This window comes from Geospiza fortis, unplaced genomic scaffold, assembly GCF_000277835.1.
Source record: "Geospiza fortis unplaced genomic scaffold, GeoFor_1.0 scaffold99, whole genome shotgun sequence".
NCBI classification, from domain to species: domain Eukaryota; kingdom Metazoa; phylum Chordata; class Aves; order Passeriformes; family Thraupidae; genus Geospiza; species Geospiza fortis.
In genome coordinates, this window is record NW_005054521.1 from 754,798 (window position 1) to 781,154 (window position 26,357).

At 43.1% G+C, this 26,357-nt stretch overlaps 1 protein-coding gene across 3 annotated transcripts in view; it reads left to right on the plus strand.

Annotated features, from left to right (window-relative positions):
• The first annotated feature begins 47 nt into the window (after positions 1-47).
• The window catches only part of SHLD1 (shieldin complex subunit 1), a 34,450-nt gene continuing 8,140 nt past the window's right edge, over positions 48-26,357 (plus strand). The window contains exons 1-3 of one of the 3 annotated variants that reach the window (XM_031063684.1): positions 48-533; positions 1,041-1,159; positions 2,979-3,145. In XM_031063684.1, coding sequence (XP_030919544.1) covers positions 2,986-3,145 — 160 coding nt within the window. In that variant the 5' untranslated portion in view covers positions 48-533; positions 1,041-1,159; positions 2,979-2,985. The remainder of the gene's footprint in view (positions 534-1,040; positions 1,160-2,978; positions 3,146-26,357) is intronic. The other 2 variants (XM_031063685.1, XM_031063683.1) reach the window with 2 other exon arrangements.

Sequence of the window (26,357 nt, forward strand, 5' to 3'; positions counted from 1 at the left end):
AGTGCGGCCCGGCCCGGGGCAGCCCTGCCGCGCTTTTGGCTTTCCCCGTGTTTCCACTCCCTCCTCCCCCGAGCTCTGGCTGCCCTTGGGCTGCTGCGGTGGCATTTCCCCTCAGGAGGTGTCGAGGGGGAGGCGCAGCAGCCGTGGCCGAGCCGCGGGGTGCTCGGGCTTTGGCCCACGCCATTCCAGCTCGCACCATGCCCTGTGTCACTCCTGGTGCGCTTCACTGCAAGGGGAGGGCTTTTTGAAATAACGCGTGAATATTGCCTGAAGGAAAAGGGAAAGGAACGAGGCCGGGAGGAAGAGAACCCCCTCACCTGCTGAGCAGGGCAGCTGGTAAGGCCGGTGCTTCACGTCCTGCTGTATCCATCACATTCTGCAGCAATGCTGCCAGCCGGGCAAGCCTGTGCAGGACAGGCCTTTGGGACATTCCTGGTATCTCTGCGGTGCCACCGGGTGAGGGTGGCCCAGAAAAACATCCAGTTCCTGCCTGAAGGCATGCCTGTCCTGGTTGCTCACTGAAATTAACCCAGGTAATGGCAAAGGAAACAGGATTTACGTTTTGTGACACTGTGATGGGTGGGTTTTGTGGCCCTCTTAAAACATGTTTCCTGGTTGAGGTTTGACAAAACAGGCTGTTGACTTCAAGACGCCCCTAGATAAACCTGTTGGGGAAATACCTGCTCTCCACAGGAGGCAGGGAAGGTTGCCAGCTATTCCTTGCATGTCTCCTTGATGGGTTTTGAACAAACAGCCCATCTGGCAGCTTCTAGTAAAGTAAACCTTGCCTTTATTTCTAGGATGTGCCAGCCCCTTTCCTGGAGGTCTCCACTGCTGCCGAGAGGTTCAAGGGCATAACTAGATGTACTCTTTCTGATTCCTAGAAGAAACTTTTCCTCTGAACCAGACCCAAGAAACAGTGGCATATGTGATGACTGGCTGTTGACATTGGCTAGCATATGCAATTTGAAAGGTCACCCTGTCCATCTGCCAGATCAGCTGGCCCAAAGCATCTGACTGACCTGTTTGTTTCATTCCAGCAGTCTGGGGCTGACAGACCATGAAGGAAGAATAAGGGAATCCTGAAGCAGCAACAGACTGTTTGCTCCTGGACTTTGTCCAGAGGGACTGTTTGCACATCAGTGCTCTCTCTTACCAGGTATGGCACAGAGGAAATAGTGAATCTCCTTCATATGTCTGAAGGCCCAGGGCTGAGCCTTTTTTTCACAAACACCATGAGTTGTGGTCTCACCACTACAGCTTTGGGGGTAGGACTGCTGTGTACCTGCCTTAGAAGGACTAGAGGGAGCTAATCTAGAGGAAAATAATAGTGCTTTTTTTCTTCCTATCTATCTTTTTCTAAGCCTGATCAAAGCATGGTTGCACATGTTGTTAGTCCTGTTGTGGCAAGATGGGAAGGGGAGCAGCACAGGCAGCTGGCAGAGACATGCAGGGCTGCTGCAGCTGTCATCAGTGACAGCTTTAAGCTACTGTGGCATCACACCAGCAGCTTCTATTGCTGTAATTTGCCATTTGCCCTTGAAGGGATAGAATTCATTGGGCTTGTGGTGTGTGTTTTTGGGGTTCTTCCAGACCAGTGAAGGGTATAATAGTTTAGTCCTTTAAAATACCATTCTACTTTAAAGTAGCACACATCATAAACACAATATTTGAGGAAAGTTTTTCCTTCTCTGTGTTCCATATGCACAGATCATTTATATTTTGGTGCATGAAGAGCAGTAGAGGAGAAGTTTCCTTCTGTTGGGGGAAGTTGTATACTTTGTTTTGTTTTTAACCTTCCACTGCCTTTTTCCTGGAGTCTTTCTGTGAGTGCACAGACCTTTTCCCTCCAAGGCAAGGCAGCTGCTCTTCTCTGGTATCACAGCCATCATCTCCCCTCTCTTCATTAGTGAGTTGGCCAGCATTTTGCAAAGATCGGAGGTGTATCTTGGATAAAAGTTTACTCAGCACAGAAGCACCTAAGGAATTCTGTTATTTTTTTAAAAATCTGCCTGGAGGTATTTATATTTCAGTACTAATGCATTCTGGGGATTACCTTGCCCGCTGTGGCTGTCACATTCCTTACTGATAATACCCCCCAAAACGAGAGTTTGTTGTCTTAATTTTATAGAAAAGAAGGTAAATGTAAGCCTGCAGGGCCACAGGCCATTGCCTGACCACCAGATCTGGATCCTCTGTCTTGTCACTCTTACCCCACCAAGTTTTTCTCACTTCACTGCTCCTCTGCCCCAGGCACTCATGTGACTGGAACATTTTAGATCCATCCCCTCCAAAGGAGTTGCCTATTCACTGTAACCCTTGGTGTGGAGCTGGGTGGCACCAGCCCTGTCTTGCTGTGTGTTCTTTCCCTCTGTGGTGGTGGACTGGTTGAGGAAGCTTGATAAAAAGGTGTTGGGATGAGGGGATGCTTCAACCAAAGCTTTCCAAAGTGCTGAGCATTGATTATATAACACAGCTGCCCTGGTGTCTTTGCCAGGAAGTTTTTGCCATCCCAGTGAGACTGAGGCTGCCAAGTTGTAAGATGCTTTTTCTTTCTGCTACTGAACAAAAGCCAGGAGGGATTGGTTTAACCTGAGTCTTGTAGCAGCATCAGTGGAAAGGGACCCTGTAGAACGTGTTTCCTTTTAAATGGCACACAGGACACCCTGAGGGGAATATGCTCCATGGCTTCCTAGTTTTGGGGCCTGAGGCTGTACTTCTGGGAAGCCTCTAGGAAAGCCAGATTTATTGTGGTCTCCTAGTTATCCCACTTAAGGCTGAGGGCTGTTATCTATGGGGCTTGCTGTTCTTTCTTTACATCTTTAAATTTGTTTTTATTTTCCTAATTGATGTATGATTATACTAGAGCAGCTCCTGTCATCTCATAAAGCAGTACAAAAATGCCAAATTATTTATGCTGACTTCTACTTAGATTTTCATGCTCTAAAAACCCAGCTGAGTCTCATTTCTGTCTGCAGTGGGAGCATGGAAGAAAAGGAGACGTCACCAAGTCACACCTCAGAGAGCAGCATGTTGGACCTCCCCTCTGTTTGTGACCTAGCAGAGCACTTTCTGCCTCCACACAGCTCTGAGAACAGCCAGGAGCTTTATCCTTCTGGGGATGTTTTTCCCTCTCCACCCACAGGTAACAGCTTCTGCTTCTCCACATGCTCTTTCTTTAGCCAGTGCTTCATCTGTGTAGGCAGTGTGTTGCTTGACTGAGTCACTGCAGTCTGATACTGGTGCACCTGCCTGTCATAAACCACAATTTTAGCAGAGCTGCAGTCTGCTCCAGCTGGACACATACAGTGGGAACTGTGGGTTGATGGGACACAGGAGGGGAGCTCAGAGGATGCTGTCAGCTGCTAATGTGCTGCAATACTCGTCATGTTTTATGTGTTCTCAGAAGGACATCTAATATGTCCTTCAGACATCAGGAGTAAACACTGTCACAAATTACCACAGTCAGTAGGAAGAGTTTTTAAACTTTTTCCTGTGTTTTTCATGTGCTCAGGATGTGGTCTCATTACCCCACTACTTTAATAACAATAATAGTGATAACTGAGTCTTTGCTTGTGCTAATGACTATAGTGTGGTGAGGACTGCCTCAGTTCAACCCCTCACTTGAAAACTTGAAACAGGACTGGCTTCTGCAGAAGGAGCATTTTAAGTCAGCCACTACTCCAGATTCTTAGAAGTAATGGTATAAATTGTTTATCTGAGAGGATAAGGGACAGATGGCAAGAAATGTGAGATAAAAATGTGCTGGCCCAGTGGTACTTCTTGCCATATATTCATGCTGGCTGGAATGAAGGTTCTAGTGATTATGTTTAATACTGGGGGGAAAATAAGTTCTGGTCAACAAATGATGTGTGGAGAGGATTTGTCAAGACACCTGAGTGGGTAAAATGTCACTGACAACATTTCTTGTTGCTTTAGAATCTTAAATAGTGCAAAAGTAGGATTTGGCTCCTCTTCTTACTCTAAGGTGGTTTTCTGTGGCCTGCTTCCAAGAAATTAGCTTGAAATTCAACAGGTGAGTTTCCTGCAGTGGGAATGGCACATGTGCTAGACAGGTGAGCAATGGGATCTACCAGCTGACCTCTCTCAGCTGATGCTGACTGGTTGCCTGTGCAGTTGCCTTCAGCTCTAGGTGTGAGACATCCAGAACTGTAATGAAATCTGCCAACAGTAGAGACCAAGCCTTGCTTTGGTTTTTCACACAGACCAGGAAGTCACATGTCTTATCTTAATAATGATGAGAATCTTCTGCTGTTAACCTCTGCTTTAAACCACAACACATATCACATTCCGTGATTCTTGTTGCACTGGAGCAATAAAATGACTGGTTTGAGGTTTTGCTTTGTTTTTGTGTCTAAGAGTAGTGACCAGCACTGCAAGGAATGTCCTGAGCTAGCCTTTTCCACTGTCATGGGAGAAGAGCATGGAGAAGCTGCTCTGATAGTGAGACAGCCTGGAAGGCATTTGTCTACTCAGGTTTCACAAGCCCTATGTGGAAGGTATGAAGCAATCCTGGGAGCTGTGAGGCAGTTCCTGGGATGTGTTGCTCAAACAGCATTTAGTGTGGCTCAGGGCAGCTGGCCCTGATTGATGTGTTGAATGGGACACATGGAATAACTGCATGACCACTTGGCAGCCCCAGGAATGTCTGAGGCTTGGTGGGAGCAGCACATGCGGAAATGACAGTGCTGGGGAAGTGTTTGTGGGGCCTCTGTGGAGCCGACAGCTGAAGCTCACCACCAGGGTATGCTGAGAGACCACAGCCTGCCTCCTGGCTGTCCCCAACACCCCCTGTGCCAGTGTGGATTCCAGGTGTGCTGAGGAGGGCAGATGAGGCCCATGAACCCTCCCCTTCATTGCTTGTTGTAGAGACTGCTCACAACTGAAACCAGTTAGCAATAACTGTGGGATGCTCCCTGTGCTCCTGGAGTGAAATCATCCAAGTGTCACAGGATAACCAGTTCATGCTCTGAACACCTTGGTTCTTTTCTCCTCACAAAGCATCAAACCAATATACATATCCACTTAAACTCTCTCTGTTGGTGCAACTTCAGCATTCCAGCCCATTGAGTTTGGTCACTGCGGCAGAAGAGACGGGAAGTTGGTTTTAGAAACAGTCTGTCCATGTCAGATATTCTTGGAAAAGCAAGTTCTGCCAAATGTATCCTGGGAAAGGAAGCTCCTTGGTTTGTTTGTTTTGTCATGAGGCATTGAGAGCTGCTGCTGTGGCACCGTGTAAGTGAGAAGAGTGGGAGTGGCTGTGGGTTTCATTCCCACAGTATGACCGACAGACTGGGACTTGGGCAGGATGGATGAGGATCTTCCCTAGTGATTCAAAAGCATTTCCAAAAAGCCCATAGGTCTCTGGGAATATGCTAGCTTCCTTAGGAATGAAACAGACTGACAGGACAGGCTGTGTTTTCTGCTATCTGCCACATGAACTGGACTGAGACTGACTGAAGTACCACACCATCCATGCCTCTGAAGGTGGAAATGGTCATGGGGAATTCCCCAACTGCCTGAGGCATCAGGAACAGGTTTTATTAGTCTAGAGAGGCTCCATCCCTTCTAATAGCAGAAGATAGGTACTCATTAGCCATGAATACGGGGCCTTCTGAAAGCAGGCATCCCCAGGCAAGAAAACAGTAGTCCTGTAGGAAGATTACTAAGTCTCTTAAATGGTTTATAAATTAGTGGCTTTATGATTGGTGTGGAAGTGAAGGTTCTGCTCTTGCAATAGGCATTCATACCTTTAGCTTATTGTCATAGTGAGTTCAAGTGTCTAAGTGGTAATAGAAAATTAAATGGGATCAGTAAACACTTCAGTATTCTTCATCTTTTTTAATCCCATACTGGAAGATAGTTTTTAAAAATGTAATTATCATTTTTTTAATCTGCATCACTCAGTTGCTCAATATACCAGGAAGACCTTACCACTTCCTCTGGATTAAGAAAAGTTGCCAGCAAAAGTTCTTACTTGGCAGGCAGCGCTCAAGTGTGTGTGTGGGAAAGCCTTAAATCAGGGCACTGAACCAGAGAGCACCAGGGACAGTGAAAAATACTCTTTACATGGAAAAATTGCAACCTAAGGAAGTGTTAGAGAATAATCAACAGGTATGCTCTACAAATTGGTAGAGCAGAGAGTTCTAGGCTATGCTCTACCAATGTGCCCATGCTCTGTAGTCAGGCAGAACTGGGTTTGCCAGTGCAGCCCTGGAGAAATTCTCCTAAATTTGGAAGCAGCAGTTGAGAGTTCAGCTGTGGAGTCATGCCTGGGACACTGCCTGTCTGAAGCATGGGCAAAGCTCAGTCCCATCTCCTTTCATGGCCCTTCCTAGGGCTTGCCATCTTGGGCAGATGGGCCTCCCTGTTTGTCCTGTAGCCTCTGCCTTTGTTGCTTTTCCTCTGTGATGAAAAGCTGTGTTCTAAAATGGATGGGTGGACAGGATCACCCAGTGGAAGAAAATGGTGTGTCACAGGAACAGAGAAGATAAAAGAAGGATGACAGAGTTTCCTGTAGGCTTGAAGAGACCTGCAAATATCTAAAAGCTGACTGGTTTTATTTTAAAAAAAGCAAAGTTAATTAAAGAGGTGTTCAACCTTTAGTTGAACACTAAAGTGCTACTTTTGTTCCTGCAGTTTGTTTCAAGTTTGAGCCCAGGCTTACCTTTAGTTATTTTCCATGGGCTTCCCTGACCTCTGTAGTGCAAGGAAAGTCCCAGGCTGCTCCTGGCTGTGCTTATTATTCCTGGTTGATCCTTAGTGTTGGTACACAGTGGGAAGTCAGCTCAGGGAACTGGCCCAGCTTTCTGGGCAGCCATGTGAATATTTGTGTGGATGAAGTGGGGACAGCTCCTCTTCCTGGCAGCAGCACAGGTACAGCCAAGATCCAGTGCTCAGCAACGTGTCCTGGCATTCACAGGGGGTACAGCCTTTCCAGGATGGTGGTTTCTGAAAAATGTGGTGTTGGGCGATGAATCTCTTCTCCTTTGTGGGTAGCCAGGCTGTAGGTTCTCTCTGATCAGTTGTGGGGTGTTGTAGGCTTTCTTCAAAAGCAGTCCATTTGGAGCAGGTAATGAGAGCTTGGGGGAAATGGGACAGAACATTTCACTGGTGACTTTATGGCTTCAGGCACATCAGTGAGCCTGGGCCACGGCACTGCTGCTGAACTTGCCACTCAGATCAAGGGGACAGCTGGTCACAAGGTTACCCCAGTTTCAAAGGCGTGGGTTTTGGACTGTTGCAGTTGCTTTCTGGGTTTCAGGCAACCAAGCAACTATGTTAAAACAAAGCAGGGATTTTCAACCAGTTAACACAGCTGTCAGTTTTACAGGCAATTGGGATTCCTCTGGGGAAAAAAATGCTACCTGTGAATTTACATGCCCAGTTTTGCGGTGAGTTGCTGTGTCTTTTATTAGCAACTGAGGAGTGGTGCTGATGTTGGTGTGTGTGTTCTGACTTGTCCTTAAATGCTCTCTACCTTAAATACTCTCTGGCCCATCAGGTGTTACTTAATCTGTTTTGCAGAAGTGGGTTTGTGTTTACTGAAGAAGTCTAGCATGGCTTCTGCTTTTCCTGCCAGGGAGTTGTTCACAGGTATTGATGTAGAGGCTGAAAATGAAAGGAGGTGTTTGGTCACATCAGCAGCAACCTTTTAGGGCTGGCTCTTGGTGGGTGCTGGGAGGTTCAGTTCAGCCCAGAACTCAGTGCTCATTGCTTGGTGTAGAAATTACAGCTTGGCTGTCTGAGCTGCCACTGCTGCCAAAAGTTGCCAAATTTCCAAATGAATTTTTTGTTTGGCTAAAGACTTTTATATATAGTCTCTTCAAGAGGTCTGTGTAACTTCATAAATCCAAAAGGTGTGTGATGTTTTAAATAATTTTCAGACTGAGCCAAAGCTGAGCTAGAAAGGGCTCATAAGTGAACTTCAGGTCAGATACAGAAACTTCTGATAGTCTCCTTTGCCTAAAAAATATTGATCACACTGCGAATATTTTAGTTTTTGGTTTGCTTAGAAGGTGAAGGGAGGGGTGCTGTTCACAGGTGCTTTGTTATGGGAAGAGTTTTCTTTGACTGCAGAAGTTAACATGCAAACCCACTTCAGTTTGAGCTGTGGTCCCAAACAACAGAGCTAATTATTATTAGCGTAGAACAACAGAATTTATTTTTTTTAAACCAGTGTGTTGAAATTGGTTAATCACAGTGCTTGCCTTGGCCGTGGTGAAGAACATAGTCCCTGTTTTGGGGAACTCGTGGATTTTGCCTGTTTTGGTTTGTTTCCTGCTGCCCTCTAGTGCTCAATGTTACCCATTTCTGATTTCACCAGCCTGGCAGGCTTAAAACTTTAGAGGGTTTTTTAAGTGATGGTTTTTAATCAAGTGCACTCTCAAATATGACCAAAATGCTAGATTTTTCTTAGACTCGAGTCTTATAAAGAGGAAAAAGAAAGGCAAAATGTTTCAATGCTGTTAATTTTGTATAGATGGTGTGGGGCAGAGGACTTAAAGTCGTGCAGCTCCACTGAAGTTATGGGCAGGCTCTTCAGTGGGTGACTCCATGGCTCTGGTGAGTTTGGCATCATGAACCAAGCTCAGTTGTGTTGAGTACTGGATGAAAAGGCAAGGTGGAATTTATGCCAGCTGACATAAAAGTACTACAGGGAAACTGCACAACACACAAAAGAAAGCACTGGGAACCACTGGGTCACTGTAGGTCTTAGATCTTGTGAAAATTAATTTGTCAGGGATGTGTTACATAAAGCATCCAGCCAAAAGTAAATCCTAGAGCAGAAAAAGGCAATGTTTTATTCTTCACAGTCTGAGGAAGAAAACTGGTCCTTTTTGAGGAGAATTAGAGCACTATGCATACATCAGAGAAAAAACTGAGACATGTGCCTTGCCTTTTAGAATTTAATGCTTCAGAGTATCTCTGTGTTCTATGAAAGTGAGCAGTTTTTATTAGACCATTAATAATTAGAAATCAACTACAGAGAAAATGCTTCGGTAACAGAGACAGGGAGTTGTACTACTGCACTGAAGTTGTCTGAATTCTGTGTTTCTCTGCATGAAGGGGAGCTTGGGAGTTTGTCTCTTGGGAAGGAGAATTTGTTTTGCTTCTTATTACCCTGCTCTGAGTTTGATTGGTAATAATTAATCTAATTTCCCCAAGCTGAATCTACCACGATGGTATTCAGTGAGTGATCTCTCCCTGTCCTTATTTCAACTCATGAACCTTTTGCTGTATTTCTTCATCCCTGTCCACTTGTGGAGGGGAGTGTGGCTTTGGGGGCATCCAGCTAGGGTCACGCCACCACACCATCAGTGACAGACAGTGGGACCTGGCAGGTGTGTAGAGCTCTGTCTGCCCTCTGGTGGGACTGGGAGCTTTTAATATCACCTTGTTCTGCCAGGGTGTCAGAGTCCCAGTGGGGTATTTCTTCCTTACCTTTGTCTAAATTGTCATTCCAGCCCAGACTTTTAGTTCTCTGATCACGGCTATCAATGTTTGTCCTTTGCTGTGACCTAATCTAATTCAGACTGCAGTAATGTCATTGTGGTAATTGTTCCTAAGGTAGCTGTGAGGCAGCTTTGTACATGTTTGTGCAAATGTTGTTTTATCTTAGCAGGCCAGTGCTGTTTTATCTTACCTGTGAGCATTAATCATTTAAATGAAAAGGAATTAAATCCTGTAAATAAATGTCAAGAATTTGTTCAATGGGCAAGAATGGACAAAAGTTTGTTAAATTCTTTATTAATCATTTTTCATCCTCTGAAGTGCAGATGTGGAGTCCTTTGAGATGGAAAATTATAATTGGGAACAGAAGCTGTTTAAATAAGGGTTTTACAGGGGAATAATAAACAAATTCACCCATCATTTGCAACCACTACAATGCCATTAAATATTATGGGAACAATGAACAATTTCCAAGATAGTAAAAGAAGACTTCAGGAGTTCTTCCTGGCCGAGACACAGTCTGGTATCGGGCTGGGATGGGGATGTCTTTGGGAAGCCAGATGCTACTGGCTCTGTGAAGCTGTAAAATACAGTGCAGATGTGTCTGAAAAGCTGCTCCTTGCTTGGGTTCCTCCTGTATGGGTGCTTCCCTTGCCTTCCCCATTCTGTAAATACTTGCTTATCACATATGTAGCGCAAAGTTTCTCCTGTGCTTGAAGCTGCTTTTGCAGCCCTGCTCAGGCTTTTCAAAGCAATGATCTCTGTTTTTTGCCCTAGAAGTCATCAGTGGAGGGGGGTCTATCCTGGAGCAGCGGGATATTGGCACTCAGCTGAGGCTGCTGGAGGCAGCAGAGTGTTTCCTGAATCCTCACCCTGTAAAACATAAGTTCACTCAGGATGGCTGTCTCCACTGCACTGAGCTCCTATGAGAGACACTTGCCTGTAAATTGTCTCTAGCTGGGCCCCAGAATTTCCAAGGAAAGACTGTGTTAACAGGGCTGTGTGGCACTGGGTGGCCAGCCTGGGAGCCATGGCATAGGACAGCATTTCAGCAAATGGATAACATTCCTTGTTAGTCCCTCAGGAGCATGATTCCAGAGTGCACTAATGGCTGTGGTTGCAGTTTCACACACTGGTTTGGTGCTCTTCCATTTTTCTCTGCATGGCTGCAGGGGATCCACAGAGTGCTGCAAGCCAGGGGGTCTGGCTTATTACAGGCAGGCAGATCAGAGATTCTTATTTCCATGGGACAGTTATTTTAGTGCAAAGCTGTAGTGGAAATTCTTCAAGTTCCATTCTTTTCTGAAACAGATAAATGCCTTGTTTAGACTCATCTGTGCAATCTTGCCCAGGGACTGCTTTTACCACCTGCTTCTGCTCGGGTACTGGCCTTGAGCCATTTCCTTGTCACAATCAGATTTGGAAGCCCAGGCTGATCTTGTAGAGATCCTCATCTGCTTCACTGCCCAGCTCAGCTCCCTTTAGCATTATTGTGGCTCTGTGCAAAGGTGCTGAAATGCCAATAGAAAAGATAGGGGTTGAATGAAAGTCCAGGATTCAGCAAAGGGAAGGAGGAAATTAAATTTTCAGGTTGAGGGAGAGATCAGAAATCCTGTGCAGAAGGGGTTGTGCTGTTTAATCACTAAGTTTTGGTTAACCCTGCCATTATTTTGAAGATCGGGAACAATCCCTGATGTAACTGTGGGGCTGGAAGGGTGTGGGAGGATGGATAGCAATGACATCTCCATTGATGCAGACAATATTCTGCATGTGTGTGTGAGCTCATCACCCATCACCTTGGGGTTACCATGTTAACTTCAATGCATTTCCTCTTTTTCAGGCAAGTGATGGGTTTATATGCTGAATTCCAAGATAACCTTCCATAGATGCTTCTTACCATTGAGAAGTGACTATTGTTAAGTGTATTTGTGTTGTGTTGGGTCCAGGTGTCCAAAAAGTATTTCACCAAGCAGTGTGCAGAGTGCTAGGAGAATGTCCCCTACTTTCCTGCTGTAGTGGAGAATTTATGTAGGCTTGTGTCTAAACAAGGATAATATGAACCAGATTTCAATGTATCTGTGAACAGTCAGTGCTCAGTGTTTGAAATGTTGGAAGGCAAAGAAGTTCACTTTACTACTGTGGAGAAAAAGGGTTGGTTCCTTTAAAAAAAACCCAAAAAACTAAAACAAACTGTGGTAAATAGGTATGATTCGTGCTTATAAAATTGAAAGAGTAATAAATATGGGTACAGTAATCAATATTTGGAAATAATAAAACAGTTAAAAAGTTGAAATGCCAAAAAGAAAAGCAAGAGGAGGGGCTCTACACCCCTTTCCTGCAGATGTTCAGGATAGAAGGAAATAGCAAGAGATAATGGTTACCAAAATTAACAAAAATAAGGAGAAAATCTGATTGGGTCCCAGGAAAATGCTAATTATAAGAGATTTATTGCTTTGATGCTAAAATATAGTAGAATGTTAGTTTTGGCTTACATTATATTGGCTTGGTGCGCATGCGTAACCCAAAGGTGAACTAAAGGACAAAAGAGAAAGAGGAGAGGCCTTCATCAGGACGACCCCCAAAGACTTGTGCGACCACCAAAACGAGTGATGGAGCATGCGCAGTAAAGGTGGTGATGAGGGCGGAGACGGAAGAGTGATGAATCGAAAATGGGAGGAGATGATACTGACACCTGGCTTATAAGGGGGGAATCTTCCCTTGGCAAGCTCATACGTGAGGTGACCGGGGTCCAAGAGCCCTGCACTCCGTACCCCGCGGTTATCTTTTGCTTATGCGCTATTATCTGAACCAAATTATCCCTTATTTTAATCAAATTATATTGTCAATATATATTCTCTAAATTATTTAATTAAAATTGTTGCTATCTTAAATATTGTTTGGTTTTTAATGAAGGGATAATTGGGCAAACATAACACAAACAAAAACCTTTAGGATGTGTTTTTAGCTTTGAAACCATGGAAGAAGTTTTCACTACAAGATTGACAGGCATGAGGGTTACACAAGGGACAAAGACCAGAGAGGAGAATGAGAGGGAGCTCATGGGAATGAGAATTGGTATTCATAGAGGGAACGCAAAGGGGTTGGACTATGGCTCCTGCAGACCCTCCTGTAGAGTGTCCAGTTAGACTTCTCCTGTTTTACTTTCTGCTTTTAGAAAGAGAAGCATCTTTTGTAGGAAACAATTTCAGTGAAACTCCCAATTTTTCTAAACAGCTGGAGAAGAGAAGCTACAAAGCAAATCCCAAGGCCTGTGAGCCAGGGTAGTCATTTTTCTACCAAAGTGCTTCAATAATGCAGTAATACAGTTGTGAAACATTCTCATGTGTGCATGAATTGTTCTGTTTACTTTGGAGGGCAAGAACTTCTGTACAGTTGAAACACCTCCACAAAATGCCTTATTTTTTCCCAGGGAGAAAGGAAATGAATCCTTTGTAATTACCGTGAATCCTTAGTAATTGAAATAACTGTGGAAAGCTGCAAAGGGCTGTAGCTGTTCCTGTTACCTGCACATGTGTTCATGGCATCTTTTATCAATGTTAAATTTTTTGGGGGGCTCCCAAGATGTTGGCTCCTTTCTTGTATAATAGAGTTGCTCTTTGCAGCTTGGTATTATGGTTTTATTGTAGAGCAGGTGATGCAAGAATGACCCAAGATCATTGGGTGTCAGTGCTGAGCAGCCAGCAAGTGGCAAAACATGGAATGCCTGTGCCAACATCGTGATGTAAAACCAGCACTGCCCTTCCCTGCTGTCTGCAGAACCTGCCTTGGTGTCTCAGCTCTGTCACTTAGCTGTGGGTGGTAAAGATCTGTGAAAGTGCCTTAAAAATGGCAATTTAAATAATGGGGGATGTCAGGCTAGGGCAGAAGAAGAGGGCAAATTGGCTTGGAATGCCATGTTGAGGCCAGCTTGTGCCAGCCCTCTGGGATATTTCTTTGGTACACAGAGCTGTGGGGTCACCCACATTAGCATCAGTACCTGGGGAACAGAAGAACGGTTGCATTGGCCTGAAATGCAGCTGTACTGAGGCAGAGCCCAGGTAAATGGTGGTACAGAGCTTCCAGCAAACTCTGAGCTTCACACATCTGTTCACATGCTCTGGGACATCTCACCTGCAGTCCAGCTGTGAGTGGTGTTTGTGGTTTAGAGAGCACTGTGATGTTCTGCTTATACACAACGCATAAATAAGAAATGTCACTCCTCAAGTCTCTTTAAAACCTCTTGTTTTCTTAACTCTATTAGTAAGATTTCTACTTTTTTTTTTCCTGGTCTGATTCTAAACATAGGGGTTTTGTCTTGTAATTTATCAGATTTACCTGTCCTGATACACAAAACACCTTGGTGGATCCTAATTTTGGGCACGAGTGGTCAAATATGCATGGTCTGACTTTTCCATTTTCACTGGGAAGCTTTCCTTACATTTAGCTCTCAGTTATTCAGATATTTTTTCAGATGTAGCCTGTGACTGTGCGATAGAAAAATCAGCTGGAGTTTACTGGACCCAAAAGGCCCTGTACTGGCAGTTGTTAAAATGCAGCAACAGAAAACAAGATACATCTGCCCTGATTGCTGTGGTCCCTTATTGCCTCTGAATTTATTCCCTGAATTTGAAGCTTCTTTAGGAGCTGCTGTGAACTGGCAACAGAGAAACACATTTCAGGGAATCCTCTGTGCCTAGTGGCAGGGAGGAGAACAGAAAAGTTATACTGATGTTGTTTAGATGAGAAGCTGTGCTCCCAGGATGCTGCTTAGTGTAGAGGGCAAACTTGCTGCTGTGAAAGGATGCAGATTGCTCCTACCCAATTTTGCCATGGCAGGTCTGAGTGAGCTGAGCAGGAGGCTGTGGGCAGGATGCCTCTGTTCCATGTGCTCAGGGTGGATGCAGTGCCTGGAGTGCTGCAGGGGATGCTCCATAGCTGGGTTGAGGATGTAGGACTAAGCAGTGCTGCCTGCCATTACCCTCTTCTGGCTGCCAGGCCTTTCTGTCTGCAGTGACGTGGCTTGGATTAATGCCAGCATTGTGGGGGTCATTGTGGTCCATTTTCCCTGGATTTGTGTGCAGTTATTTGGTCCCTGCCTTTACATTCACATGCTGCTCTCAATGTTTCCTGGCTTCCCCTCTGTAACATCTGGCTTGTGCCACACCACATGGATTGAGCCCAGTTGAAGTGTTCCTAAAGCCTCACAGCTCAGACTCCTATCACCACTTACCTGAGGGGCATCTGGCACTGAATTTAAATTAGATCTCTGTCTTAATTCAGGCCTCGTTTTTCTTCTCTTTCTCTGGTTTACTTCACTGAGCTCACTGGTGTGCAACTGATGAGGCTGCAGCAGAAAAAATAGTGAGTCATAGCCCCTTAGTAGCAGACTGCAAGCATAAAATACAGCACACATCATCATCCACAATATTTTTTGAAACAAAACAACACAGCCCAGTGATTCAGCATCAGTGTGGGTTGCAGTACATGAAGGTTTGTCCTGGAGCCCTCCTGCATCTGATTTCTTCCTTCACGAGTTTAACAACCCCTCACCCCACTGCCCTCCCTTCTTAGATTCCACAGTAGCTGGGCCTCATATGCCTGGACATCTCTGTGCCTGTGAAATCTCCTCCCAGACAGATGGAATGCTGTCAGTCTGAGCAGTGCTGCGGCCTGTCCAGCAAGCCTCCATGCTAAGGGTTTCTCTTGAAGGGTGGCAGGCAGCTGGTTATTTATTGCTGCAATAAGCACTGGCAAGCAAATGACAATATTTTGTGCTGTGTGCTGCTCGCTGTTCTTTTCAGCCTGCCCAGGGATTTCTGGCTGTGTTCTGTTTGTGTTCACTCTGGGTAGAGGTGGAAGCAAGGGAGGGCTTGAGTTTTGCAAGTTCACTGTGTTTTATAAATGTAGCACTGCCTGTGTCAGAGAGGTTATCTTACTCCAGAAGTTCTTGGGTTTGTGAAGAAGGTTTTAGACACCTCTAAGTAATGAAATTATGGATGTCAGTACTAAAGGAGGCCCCAGCTTTGTGCAGGCTGCAGTGTCTGACAGGAATAGTTTTGGGGTCTTGTGTGTGTGGTTTTTGTGGCTGTTGTTGTTGGGGTTTTTTTAGTTAGTTTGTTTGTTAGGTTTTTTGGTTTCCTATTCTGCAAATAGGAGACCAAAACAACCAGAAAGACTAAGCCTGGGAAAACAGACAGGTATACTGTTATATCTTCTAGATCAGTGGCGGCTTTGGTGCTCTCATAGTGGTCTGTTTTTATGTGTGTATTTCTGTCTCAATGATGCAAACATTTTCTTTTTTCCTATTTTTAAAATTAAATTTAAACCAGCAATGATCTCAACAGGAATCTGAACGTTGGTTCTGTGTCTGTTGGACGAAAAGGAAAGGCAGTAGAATCAAAATCAGTCACTTCTTACACAGCAAGCAATTAGATTTTAAAGCTCAATGCAACAGGAAATCATTGAGGCAAAGAGTTAGCAGTGAAATAAAGGTGACTTTGCACTGATGTGGGTAATAATAACAAGCTCAGTCAGTAATTCTTGCTGATACAAATGTTGCTGAGCTATTGAATTCATCTGACTGTGTTTCAAGGCTTTTATTAATCTCTGTGTAATTTCAAATGTCAAGTCACACCCACATATCCCCACCACGAGGTTGTCACCTAGAACAGACCACAAGTGGAGGGGACATGCCAGACTAGAAGCTGATCTAATCCTGCCTGGTACCTCCTTCCTTTCCCCTTTAGAAAAGAGTATTCCTGTTGGCAGATGATACAGCTCTTGCCTTCACTAGACTGTACCTCTTAAACACTGTTAATTGAAAATAAATCCTTGGATAAGATGCTCAGAGTCAGGAGCAGAAGGGGATTGTTGGACTAGAGAAGCAGGTAAGGCAGAGTTGAAGGAGGGGAGAAATTTTTTGGGGGTCCACAGTGTAGGTTGTATTTGTGTATGTGTAAATTTTACAGTGGTGTTTTACTTTATTAATGAATAACCCATAGATAGATAAACCAAAACTACAGTAACTTGTACAGACCTAAGGAATACTCATCCTTAATATGCTGACCCAATGCCTAGCCCAAGTCCTTCTGTACTATTCATAATACAAACTTATTTTGAAGTCAATTATTTAAGCAGTTATTATCTATTAAGATTGCAAAGAAATGTATCATATCTACTTCTGGTCATGGTGCAGAACAGGTGGGATCTGTTTTGTGATATCTTACCATTCAGTAGCAGTTTCTTGAAAGGATGAACATTCTGCTGAAGAGCTGAATTGAAGCAGAATCTGATTTACAGAGCTACCATCTGCAATCCCAGCTGAATTTAACATTGTTCTACATTGCTGCTTCTCTAGATGTCTAATGAGGTTGTTTCTAGGTTAATTTTTCTCCTGATGCAGTCTCAATTAAAATGTAAAGAAAGCAGCAGAAGTTGCAAAATAAAATAGCTTGAGAAGATCCATTTTGTGCTGCACCAGTGCTTTGTGGTAGGATGTTTGTTACAGCTGCTAATTATTATTTTGTATGAGGCACTTGCCTGATAGCATCTGTGTGTGTGTGTGAATCATCTGCAGAGCCTGTGACAGCATTCCAGAAGTGAAGTTAGCTCCAGTGGCTGAGACACTGAGTTTGTGCCAGTGAGTTTCATGCCTGGGTTGGATTGAATGGAAGGAAATATTAGGATTCTTAAGCCCAGAAATCTTGGAATATAAATGGAAATATGTCTGCATTAAGAAATCACCTATTGCTATTAGCTTTCAGCAACCTGCTTACAAATGCAGACAGTGATTTATTTCTGATCTAAGTCTTGATGGGATTTTTTTTTATTTTGAAGAACCATTGTTTTGCAGAAGATTGAAGCAAAGATGAGGTTGATAGTTGGGTGTGATATTCAGAATGAAAGCATCCTGCTCCATAATTATCAACTGTGAGCTGCAAACCTCCCAGGATGAGTTAGACTATGTGGTGAAAGAGGGTGATGGTGTGCTCTTGGTAAATGAGATTCTTCATGCACAAAACAAAATGCTGGGTTTGCCTGTGCTATTCCCACACACTGCACAAAACAGTCAATTGTGTAAATTCTTCAGGACTTCTCTTGTATTAACAGTACCTGGCAATGAAATATTTGTAGATGAACCTATAGCTGCTGAAGAGTCAGAATGAGGGGATATAAAACCTGGTGGTATCTTTGAGGCAATAGTTTTTCTTTAAAAAGTGCATGTGGCTGGTTTAAATACTTCAGTCTAACAACCTGCTTTGTTACATCCTGTGTTTGCCAAAATCTTTCTTCCCCATCACAGAGCAAAGCCACTGTGCTATTTCTAGATGCCTCTGCCCAACTGTGTGTTGAAGTGTGGAAGCCTGTGCTTTCTGAACAGGAGAGCTCCACAGTTTCCCCTCTCTTGATCCTCCTGTCAAGTAAACAAGCAAACCAGTTTAACCACTTCTTAATATGATTTCAGAAGGAAATCCTTCAGAGAGGATCTGCCAGGAGTCTCTCACCTATTGACTACAACCACAGTTTGCCTTTCCAAAGTGGTGCTAAATGAGTGTGTAGGGATCAAACTGAGCCAGATGCTCTTGCAGCAAAGCCATGAAAAGAAACACATTATTTCATGGCTGTACTATTGGAACTAGAGCCACATTTGGCCTCCTTAGAAATACTGCAATTCTATGTGCCACAAGATCCTGCTCATCTCAGTTCCTGTGGGATCTTGGAGCAGGTATTAAAGCAAGAGTGATCCCAAAACAGTGGGATGGTCAAATTTGAGGGAACACAGGAGGCTTTCTTTGGTTTAGCAGCCTCAGTGAAGGCATTTACTTGAACCTTCCAAGCTGTTTGAAGCCCTGCCAGGCAACAGCTGGGCCCTCCCTTTCTCCTCACCTCTCAAGCAGACCTCTGTAGCTTTTCTCAGCCAGTAAGTTATTAGCTTGCTGCAGCAATCTGGTTTCCTCACTTGATTATTGCATGAGAAAACAATCAGGCTTTGCTGCTGTTTTGGAAGCTGTTACATCTGGTAATGTGTCTGGGGTTTTCCATTTGCAAAACACTGTTGATTGCCAATTTGAAAACAGTTATTTCTGGGACCAGTGTGTTCCTGGATTTTACTTCTCTTCAGGACACCACGTATCTCTGATTGCTCTTGCTGTAGTGACAAATGAAGTGACAGAAGTGACTATGCTGATTTAACTCTTGGTTTGTCTTTTTCTACAACACTTTGCCCAAGACCATCCTTGTCCTCCCTCTGTGAGTGTTTGTGTGAACATGTCTGGTCTCATTAACATTCATGTGAGTATTCCCTAAACCTCAGTGCAGTCTTTAAAGCATGTCACTGTTCAAAATGTGCTCTGGTGCATGTTAAGTCCTGCTTAAAGGCAGAAAACTAAGCCAAAGGCAGTGCAGTAAATCACCTGTTACACCTTAGCTGTACCTTGGTACAAAGAGCTCTCTTGGGGAGGGCATGTGCATCCAAAGGAGCTGCAATTTGTATGGCTTCATACCCTGGATAGCTCCTGAAATCCTACTGCTCAGGGCCCATCCACTTGATGTGGAGGAGGATAAAGTTCATTCAGGGGATTAATTGGAATAAATAAAACCTGAGGCACTTTTTCTGTCTCCACAGAGCTCCAGACTCTAAATGCCCTGCAGATGAGGGGTGTGGGGATGGATGCTTGGAAGAGTTGAAGCTTTGCTCTAGTCAGCAGGGATCTGGGAAACTGCATTGGGAAAGTTAATATGGAGATGTTGGCATCTCTTGCTGAACACTTTTTCAAGTCTGTGGGTTTAGAGTATTTCAGATTATTGTTACCTAGATGTTCTGCTCTTGGGTTAATATTGCAGAATGAAATAGCACATTAGCTGTAAGAGAATATTCTATTGAAATACTTCTTAGCTTGTTTCCTGAAACTTTTCAAATATCCTCCCTTTCATATGTGCTCAGTAATCTGTTAATCTTTTTTCATAATATTTTTACAAAACTGGGGAGTGTTTGTGGTTTTTTTTTAAAGGAAATTAAATTCTGTTTTCAGCTAGGGGCTTTTCATTAGACTCAGCTTGTAGCATGTGTCTCTAGCATCAGTATCAGCCTGATGCTGGGCTATAATTGACTTTTGCATTCTGTTTGAGCAGAGTTCACCTCAAAACCTAAGATCTGAGGGAAAAAGTAATTTGTGCAGATGTTCTTCATAAAACAAAGACAGATTAAATCTGGAGCTGTCACAGAATTGCTCTTACAGATGCATCTGCTGCAAAATAATTACCTCTCTTGAGCCCAGTAAGTTAATCAGTGTCTCTTGTTTGTGTCTGCAGTGAAAACAATTAAAAGCTAATTTCCTGGTTTTTAGGTAAACCTACAGATTCTCCGATTTTTAGGGGTAATTAGATTTATTTTGATTCGTATCACAGTCCAAAGTGTTCCTGTTGGACAGCTAGCTGTCTGTAATACAATTTACTTTAGCCAGGATGTAATTTCTTTTCAGTCACTTTTTTTCCTTGGGATGGTTTTTGCTAAAGAGTTCAAAATCCTTTTGTCTCCTCTCATGTAAATTGCACTTTGAAAGCTTAGGGCTCTTTGTGCAATCATGAGAAACGCCATTATTTGTATTTATTTCAAGTTTTCTTTAAGTTTTTGCAAGATGAGGAAAAATTCTCTACTATAGCTGAGAAAATAACCACTGATCACTCACAAGCAGTGAGATGTGTGCACCAAGTGCAGGCAGGTAGAAAGGGACCCCAGTGAGATGGGCAGTGAGAAAGCAGCCATTGACACTGGCACCTAATTCCTCTCTGCAAGGCAGCAAATGATGCCTTTGTCCCTGCTTTGCACAGTCCCTGCTCCACCAGGACAGATCACTCCTTTGCTGTCTTCAGATTGACTCTGCTGCCTGTAATGTCTGTTTTGTTGACCATGAGCAGATTTAAACAACTTTTCCTGTGCCTTCTTTTCCTCATGGCTTGGCAGGAGCACGAAGTGTTGAGCCAAAGATTGGGGGAAAAAAAACCTCCAAACCTCAAAAAAACCCCAGGGTGTTTTAAACTCTGTTGGACATGGTGGTGATGGTAGACTTAAAAAAGAAGTGACAAGACCACACCCAATGATTAACCTTGCACGCCTTCTTTAGGATGGCTTCACTTTGGTCTTTGTGCTCTACTTGAGACTTAGCACTTGTGATCTTATGCCAAAATCTGTGTCTAAAATATACCTTTTGTCTCCACCTCTGTGGGAATACCTTAATCTCTGAACTGTGTCAAAGCTGTGCTGCAGCGGACTGGCCTCTAATTTTTTTGTTATAAAGAAAGAGTGACAGTAGCTGCAGAGAGGGCACTAAGCCCCTGTGCAGGCAGGCAGATGTATTTGTTTTATTTTAATTCTCAGTGGACCTTTATTTTGTCCTGATTCAATTGCTTACTCAAGGACACGAATTTTTTGTGTGTGTGTGCCCTTAATGCATTAAACATTTTTCCAGGTCAAGGAAGCATCAGATATATTTTCCATTGTCTTAAGAGTCACAACTAAACTTCAGTGGTGACCGTGGCCAAGGGGAAGTGGAAGAATGTGGAATTGGGAAGTGGATTTGTGTGTAGAGTGGAGGGAATAAAAAATACTCCTGTGCTGTAAACATAGAGGTTTTAAAACCTCAAAGCTGAGGGATCTCCTGAATGTCAATTTTATTTTCTGACAGCCGTTCTTGACTTAGTTTTATTAATGGGAAATGCACATAGACACCTTTTTTGTAATTCAGTAATGTTCGAGTCCAAATCACTTTTGAATATGAGCATTTTCTGGCACGCTCTTTTTTATGCAGCTACACCTTCTTTAAGAGGCTCAGGTGTCTATATTCTATGCAGAAGTGTCCTCTTGCAAAAGTGCTGGGGCTTTCAGATGGCTTGTGAGGAAATGAAAGAGATTAAGGTAGCAGGTTGTCAAGGCAATGGAGCACAGATTAACTACTTACGTCCTCACATTGCCCACATGTGATCTAAAAAAAACCCTTTAAGTAGCCTTTGAAGACAAATCCCAAAACTTGAGCTGAAAAGGTTCACTGAAGCCTTTCTTTCAGAATTCCATTTTATTTAGAAAATAAACCAGATGTATTTGCTACAATCACAGAATCCAATCTGTTTGAGTGATGTACTCTTTAGGCCTTTTAAAACAAAATACTTGAGCTGATCATGAACTTCTTAGGATTTAAAAGAAGTTAAAATAAAATTACCCCAAAGTGTGATCTGCTAAATTATTTGGGCTGCCTGCCAAATCCCACCCACCAACCAGTGTCTAATAAGAGCAAGGAGACTTGAGCTTGTGCTGGAACACAGCTGTCAGGAGTATCAGTGGTAAATTGCTAAACTTTCCTTTTTATTTGAAAGATGGAATCTACCTTCACTGTTAAGGATCTGTTTTAGATCATACACATATCATACTTGCACAATTTTATCATTCAATAAAAATGTAAATTTTCAGGCATTCATTATGTTAGATATTTGCTTTTTCATTTGAATAGGTGAATGGCCATATTAATATAGTTAATACTATTAATTATGGTTATATTAATGTTTACCAGGAGTGCTAATCACTATCATTAATTCCCTGAGATTTTTAAATGTGTTTGCACCTGTGTTCTCATCCAGATGACCGGAGAGCAATGGGAATTGCTAAATGCCCCAATTACGTTGGTTGCTTAACATAACAAAAAGAGCTGTGCACTTTTGGGAGTCTGATCAATAAACTGCAAATTCTGAACTTGCTGGTGTTTCCTCATATCTGCTTCTGTAGTCTCTCTAGTCAGAGAATAAATTCTAAACAAACACGAGCATTATTCATCTCCCTGCTCTGTGACAGTCATACAAAGACTCCCACATCACCTTGAAAAATAGTTGGAGAGTAGTTCTTTACTATTTGTAAATGATCAGCATATTTATACCTGCAAATACCAGATGGGTTAAGTTCTTACAAGTTTCCTCTCTTTCCCTAACTTGGTACTTGTGTGATTATTTTTGAATGAAGTAGGTATTTTCAGTTAGGCAATCTTAGGGTGTAAGGTGGGTGAAAAATGTTTCATTTAATTAAGGATCAGTCAATGTCTGGTGCACAAGGAGTTGCCCTAACTTGCTCTGGTGTATCTCTCCTTTTATTCACCTCGTTTTGCAGGAATTAATTAGTTTTTCTATTCACAAGTATTTGGTTGCAGTAACTATCACTAACCACAGTTCGTCAGTAGTTCAAGGAGTTGCTGAAAAGCTCTAAGCAAGTGCTTCACACACAGCCCCAGGCTCTTTCCTGATGTGTGTGCAGTCTCCTAGGAGAGCCATCCTGGTGCTGTGTGATAATAATATGGGATGGACCACGTGAGTTTTGGTTTATTTTGTTTGCTTTGTAAACAGGATTTCGGCTTTCACTTGCCTTCATAGTTTACCCAGAGTTGTATCCACAATTAATTGGGGTGAAATGTTTGATTTGGGGCAGAACTGAGAGGTTTGGGTGGGCCCAGATCTGCTCATGGCTAAGAAGTTTTCATAAAAAGCAGGACTAATAGGCTGTAGAGCAGGTAAAAGGATGTAAACAAGTGTGGAGTTACTGAAACCTTTTGCTGTTTGCCCTTTGAGGGCCAAGCTGGGAAATGCCTGCATTGCCAAGCCTTCCTCGTGACTGGCTGAGGACAGAGTGAGAAGATGGGGATGGAGACTTGCTTGCTCAGTGTTTTTTCTTCTTTATAGCTTGTAGAGTCATACTCCTTGTCAAGGACCTTCTGCTCTGTACTTCAGGTTTTCTCAGTCCCTTCAGAAGCACAAAGAGTATCACAGCCGTGGCACCACCTAGAAAAAGCTGGGTAGGAGTGTGCAGCCCTGGGGCCTGAGGATTCACTAACAATATCCTTCTTAAGTTAGAACCATTTCCAATTTCAGTTTTCAGGTGCTAGGTTTATTAGCCACAGACAATTCCTGCAGGAAGCTGGTTGATTAAATGGCAAAACAATTCTGTTCAAAGCCCAGTTATGTCTCAAGTTAGTTCTGATGGAAGAGATTTTCTGTGATTCCCTAAACAGCATGTAGATAATTAAGCAACAGCCCTTGTGGTTCTCAAGCCTCCAGCATTTGTGAATGGTCTATAAATGTGCCTATTGCTTTAGTCCAACTTCTGTTCATTACTTGATCTTTAGTAATACTGCAGCAAAACTAGATGGCTCAAATATTTATTTAATATATACCTTTAAAGTAGCAAGCCAAAATGTCACAGACTAGTGATGGGAAAATGTCTCCCAGGTTATTAAACTTGTATGTCTTGTTTGCTTTTGATTGTAGTCTGTACAGTTTGTGTTTGGTCTCTTGAACATTTCCTTGATGACTGTTTGATGTATCTGACACTGATTTTATCAGTGTCAGGCTATTTAATTTATTAGCCTGTGGAAAGCTGATAGGTGGAGATTGGTATCTTGCTTCCATTCTTATTTTTGAGTCTGTTTTTTTATTTTAATCAGTGTCTGGTGCACAAACTCCTGCTGGCAATGCAGAAGAATAAAGATGACACAGCTTGGGGCTTACAGCCCCCATGACTGGAGAGGATGTGGGTCTGCTCTTTTCTGTGCCAAGGCACTGGAGGCTGGCACATCTCTGCACAGCCTGTTCAGTGCTCACAGCCACATCAGGCCTGCAGGGAGACTGGGAAAATGGCTCATTCTGCCTTCAGATTTCCACCAGAATATCAGTAGTTTTATTTGCCTTTGTACCTGCTATTTGCTTGTGCTTTTTGAGATGATTTCTTTGTTGTTTTTATTTTTCTATTCCTGCTTCTAAAAGAAGAGCAAGCCTTTCTGTGTTTGTCTGATGTGCAGCATATTTTCAGGAGTGTGACACAGACTAGAAGCATGGTTTCAAAGCCATCTTATTGCAAGTAAATTCAGGAAACCATCTCTGCAAATGTTCCTCTGTTGTTCTTTGTGAAAGATCAATCCTGACTGGAAGTAAGGACCTTTGATCTGAAGAGGTACAGAGTGCACACATTCAGCTGTTTCACTCCCATCTAGAGGAAATCAGTCCATCTGTAAGCATTTCTTGCAGTATTCCCACACTCATGCTTCTAGCCTTAGACAAAAATAAAAGATCTTGAAATCTGGTAACTGCAAGGTACCCTCTTGTTCTTCTGCTGTGGAACTTGCAGTGATTCCACTCCTGAAGAGTTAGAGTTTAGATGGCAATGTTTTCCACAGAGCTAAAATATCTGTGGCTTCTTTTAAATTTGTTAAGAGCATCTGTGTATTCAGCACTCCTGAAAATCAATGCACCAGTCTGAGATGTGAACCTAATTGTAAGTTGGTACAAGGTTGAACAAATTCACACAAATGCACCTAGGAGACATACAAGTCTATAGGTGCATTGCCATCTTATTGCAGGGGTTCCATACTGCTGTTTCCTTATCACAAAAGTTCTATACCTTCTTGGTGGTTCTCGTGGGCAGCTCCTCAGAGCTGAGTCTTTCTTCTTCATAAAGCAGCCACCTGACTCCAGTGCCCTTCTTACCCAGCCACCCCACTCTTTTATAGCCCTTCTCTTCTCATTGCTTACAGCTGTGGCCTGGTAAAGTCAGGCCTGCTCCTAATCTTTGATAATTGGCCCAGCTGCAACTCCCTAGAGGTGAGATTACTTTCTACACTATCTTTGTTTTCTTATATTCTATCCCCCTACATAGGTAGGTGGGGTAAAAAGATGAGAAGAAGCTGTATTTAACTGAGTTTCACCTTCCTCTGCCTTATTTGACTCAGTTTTCTACCTCTTTTCAATTTTGGAGCGTTTTCCCTTCCCCACAGCAGCTGTTTTACAATAGATCATATGTGGTATCCAGGCATCAACTCCACATCAGGATTCAGGTCTCCAAGTGCAGGACTTCCCATGAAGATGAGTAATGACAGTATTACAGGTCATAACTCTTCTGTTCTCAAAAGTATTTACAAGTAGTATAAGTTCACCTACAAGTCAAGGGGGATGCTTGAAAAATACCTTGCTTTGCAGGATTTTCTTGGTCCAGAAACTGAACTTCTGCCTGTGATTTCTCAAGTCACTGGTGTCCACAGGTGTGCAGAGCTGGTTGGAAGCAGGGCTGAAATGCCTGTGAATCTCTTCAGAGTAACCTCTGTGTGTGTTTGTGGGTGTTGAGATTAATGAGTTTGACTTTCAAGTGCTATAACAGCAAGGGAAGGCAGAGTGCACTGAACAAACCCTCACCCCATCTCCTTTTCCAAGTTCACACAATCTGTGAACAAAGCAAATATTTTGCTAAATTTTATATAAGATGGCAATCTTCTAGTCTGTTCTTATTATTAAAGAACACTGTCATGGCAGGCTCTTCCCCTTGTGTTTTAGCAGTGTGAATAGCATCATTTCCTGTTTTTCCAGGCAAACTGTCATAAACATCACTCTCCAAGGTAGAATTTTTGTAAACTGATGGTGGGACTTGAGCAGTTTATCTCCAGTGAGAGCTGTCTGCTTATTCTTGCCAAAGGCATTAGCTGGAGATTATTGGTCCTCTTGATTGCTGAAAATGTGTAACTGAATGAGAGACAAAGTATTTCATATATAAAGAAAGGATATTGCTTTGGGTTTTCTTCTCAATGATTGCAAACAGAGCCATACTTCCTCAATAATATTTGTAGTCTAGGGCTGTTTCCTGTCATTGCCAGTGGCCATTACTGAATATTTCACAATAAGTGGCAGTTTTCCTCGTTTTATGTCAGCCCCATCCTCAAAATGGTGTTTACAGCATTCAGTGTCCTGCCTGTTGGGCCCCATTCTTGCCTCTGTGAAAGGGTTTGTTAAAGCCCAGAAAAATGGGATTTAATAACTCTCCCACAGGTTGGTAGGTTTGGGTTGTTTTTTTTTTTGGGGGGGGG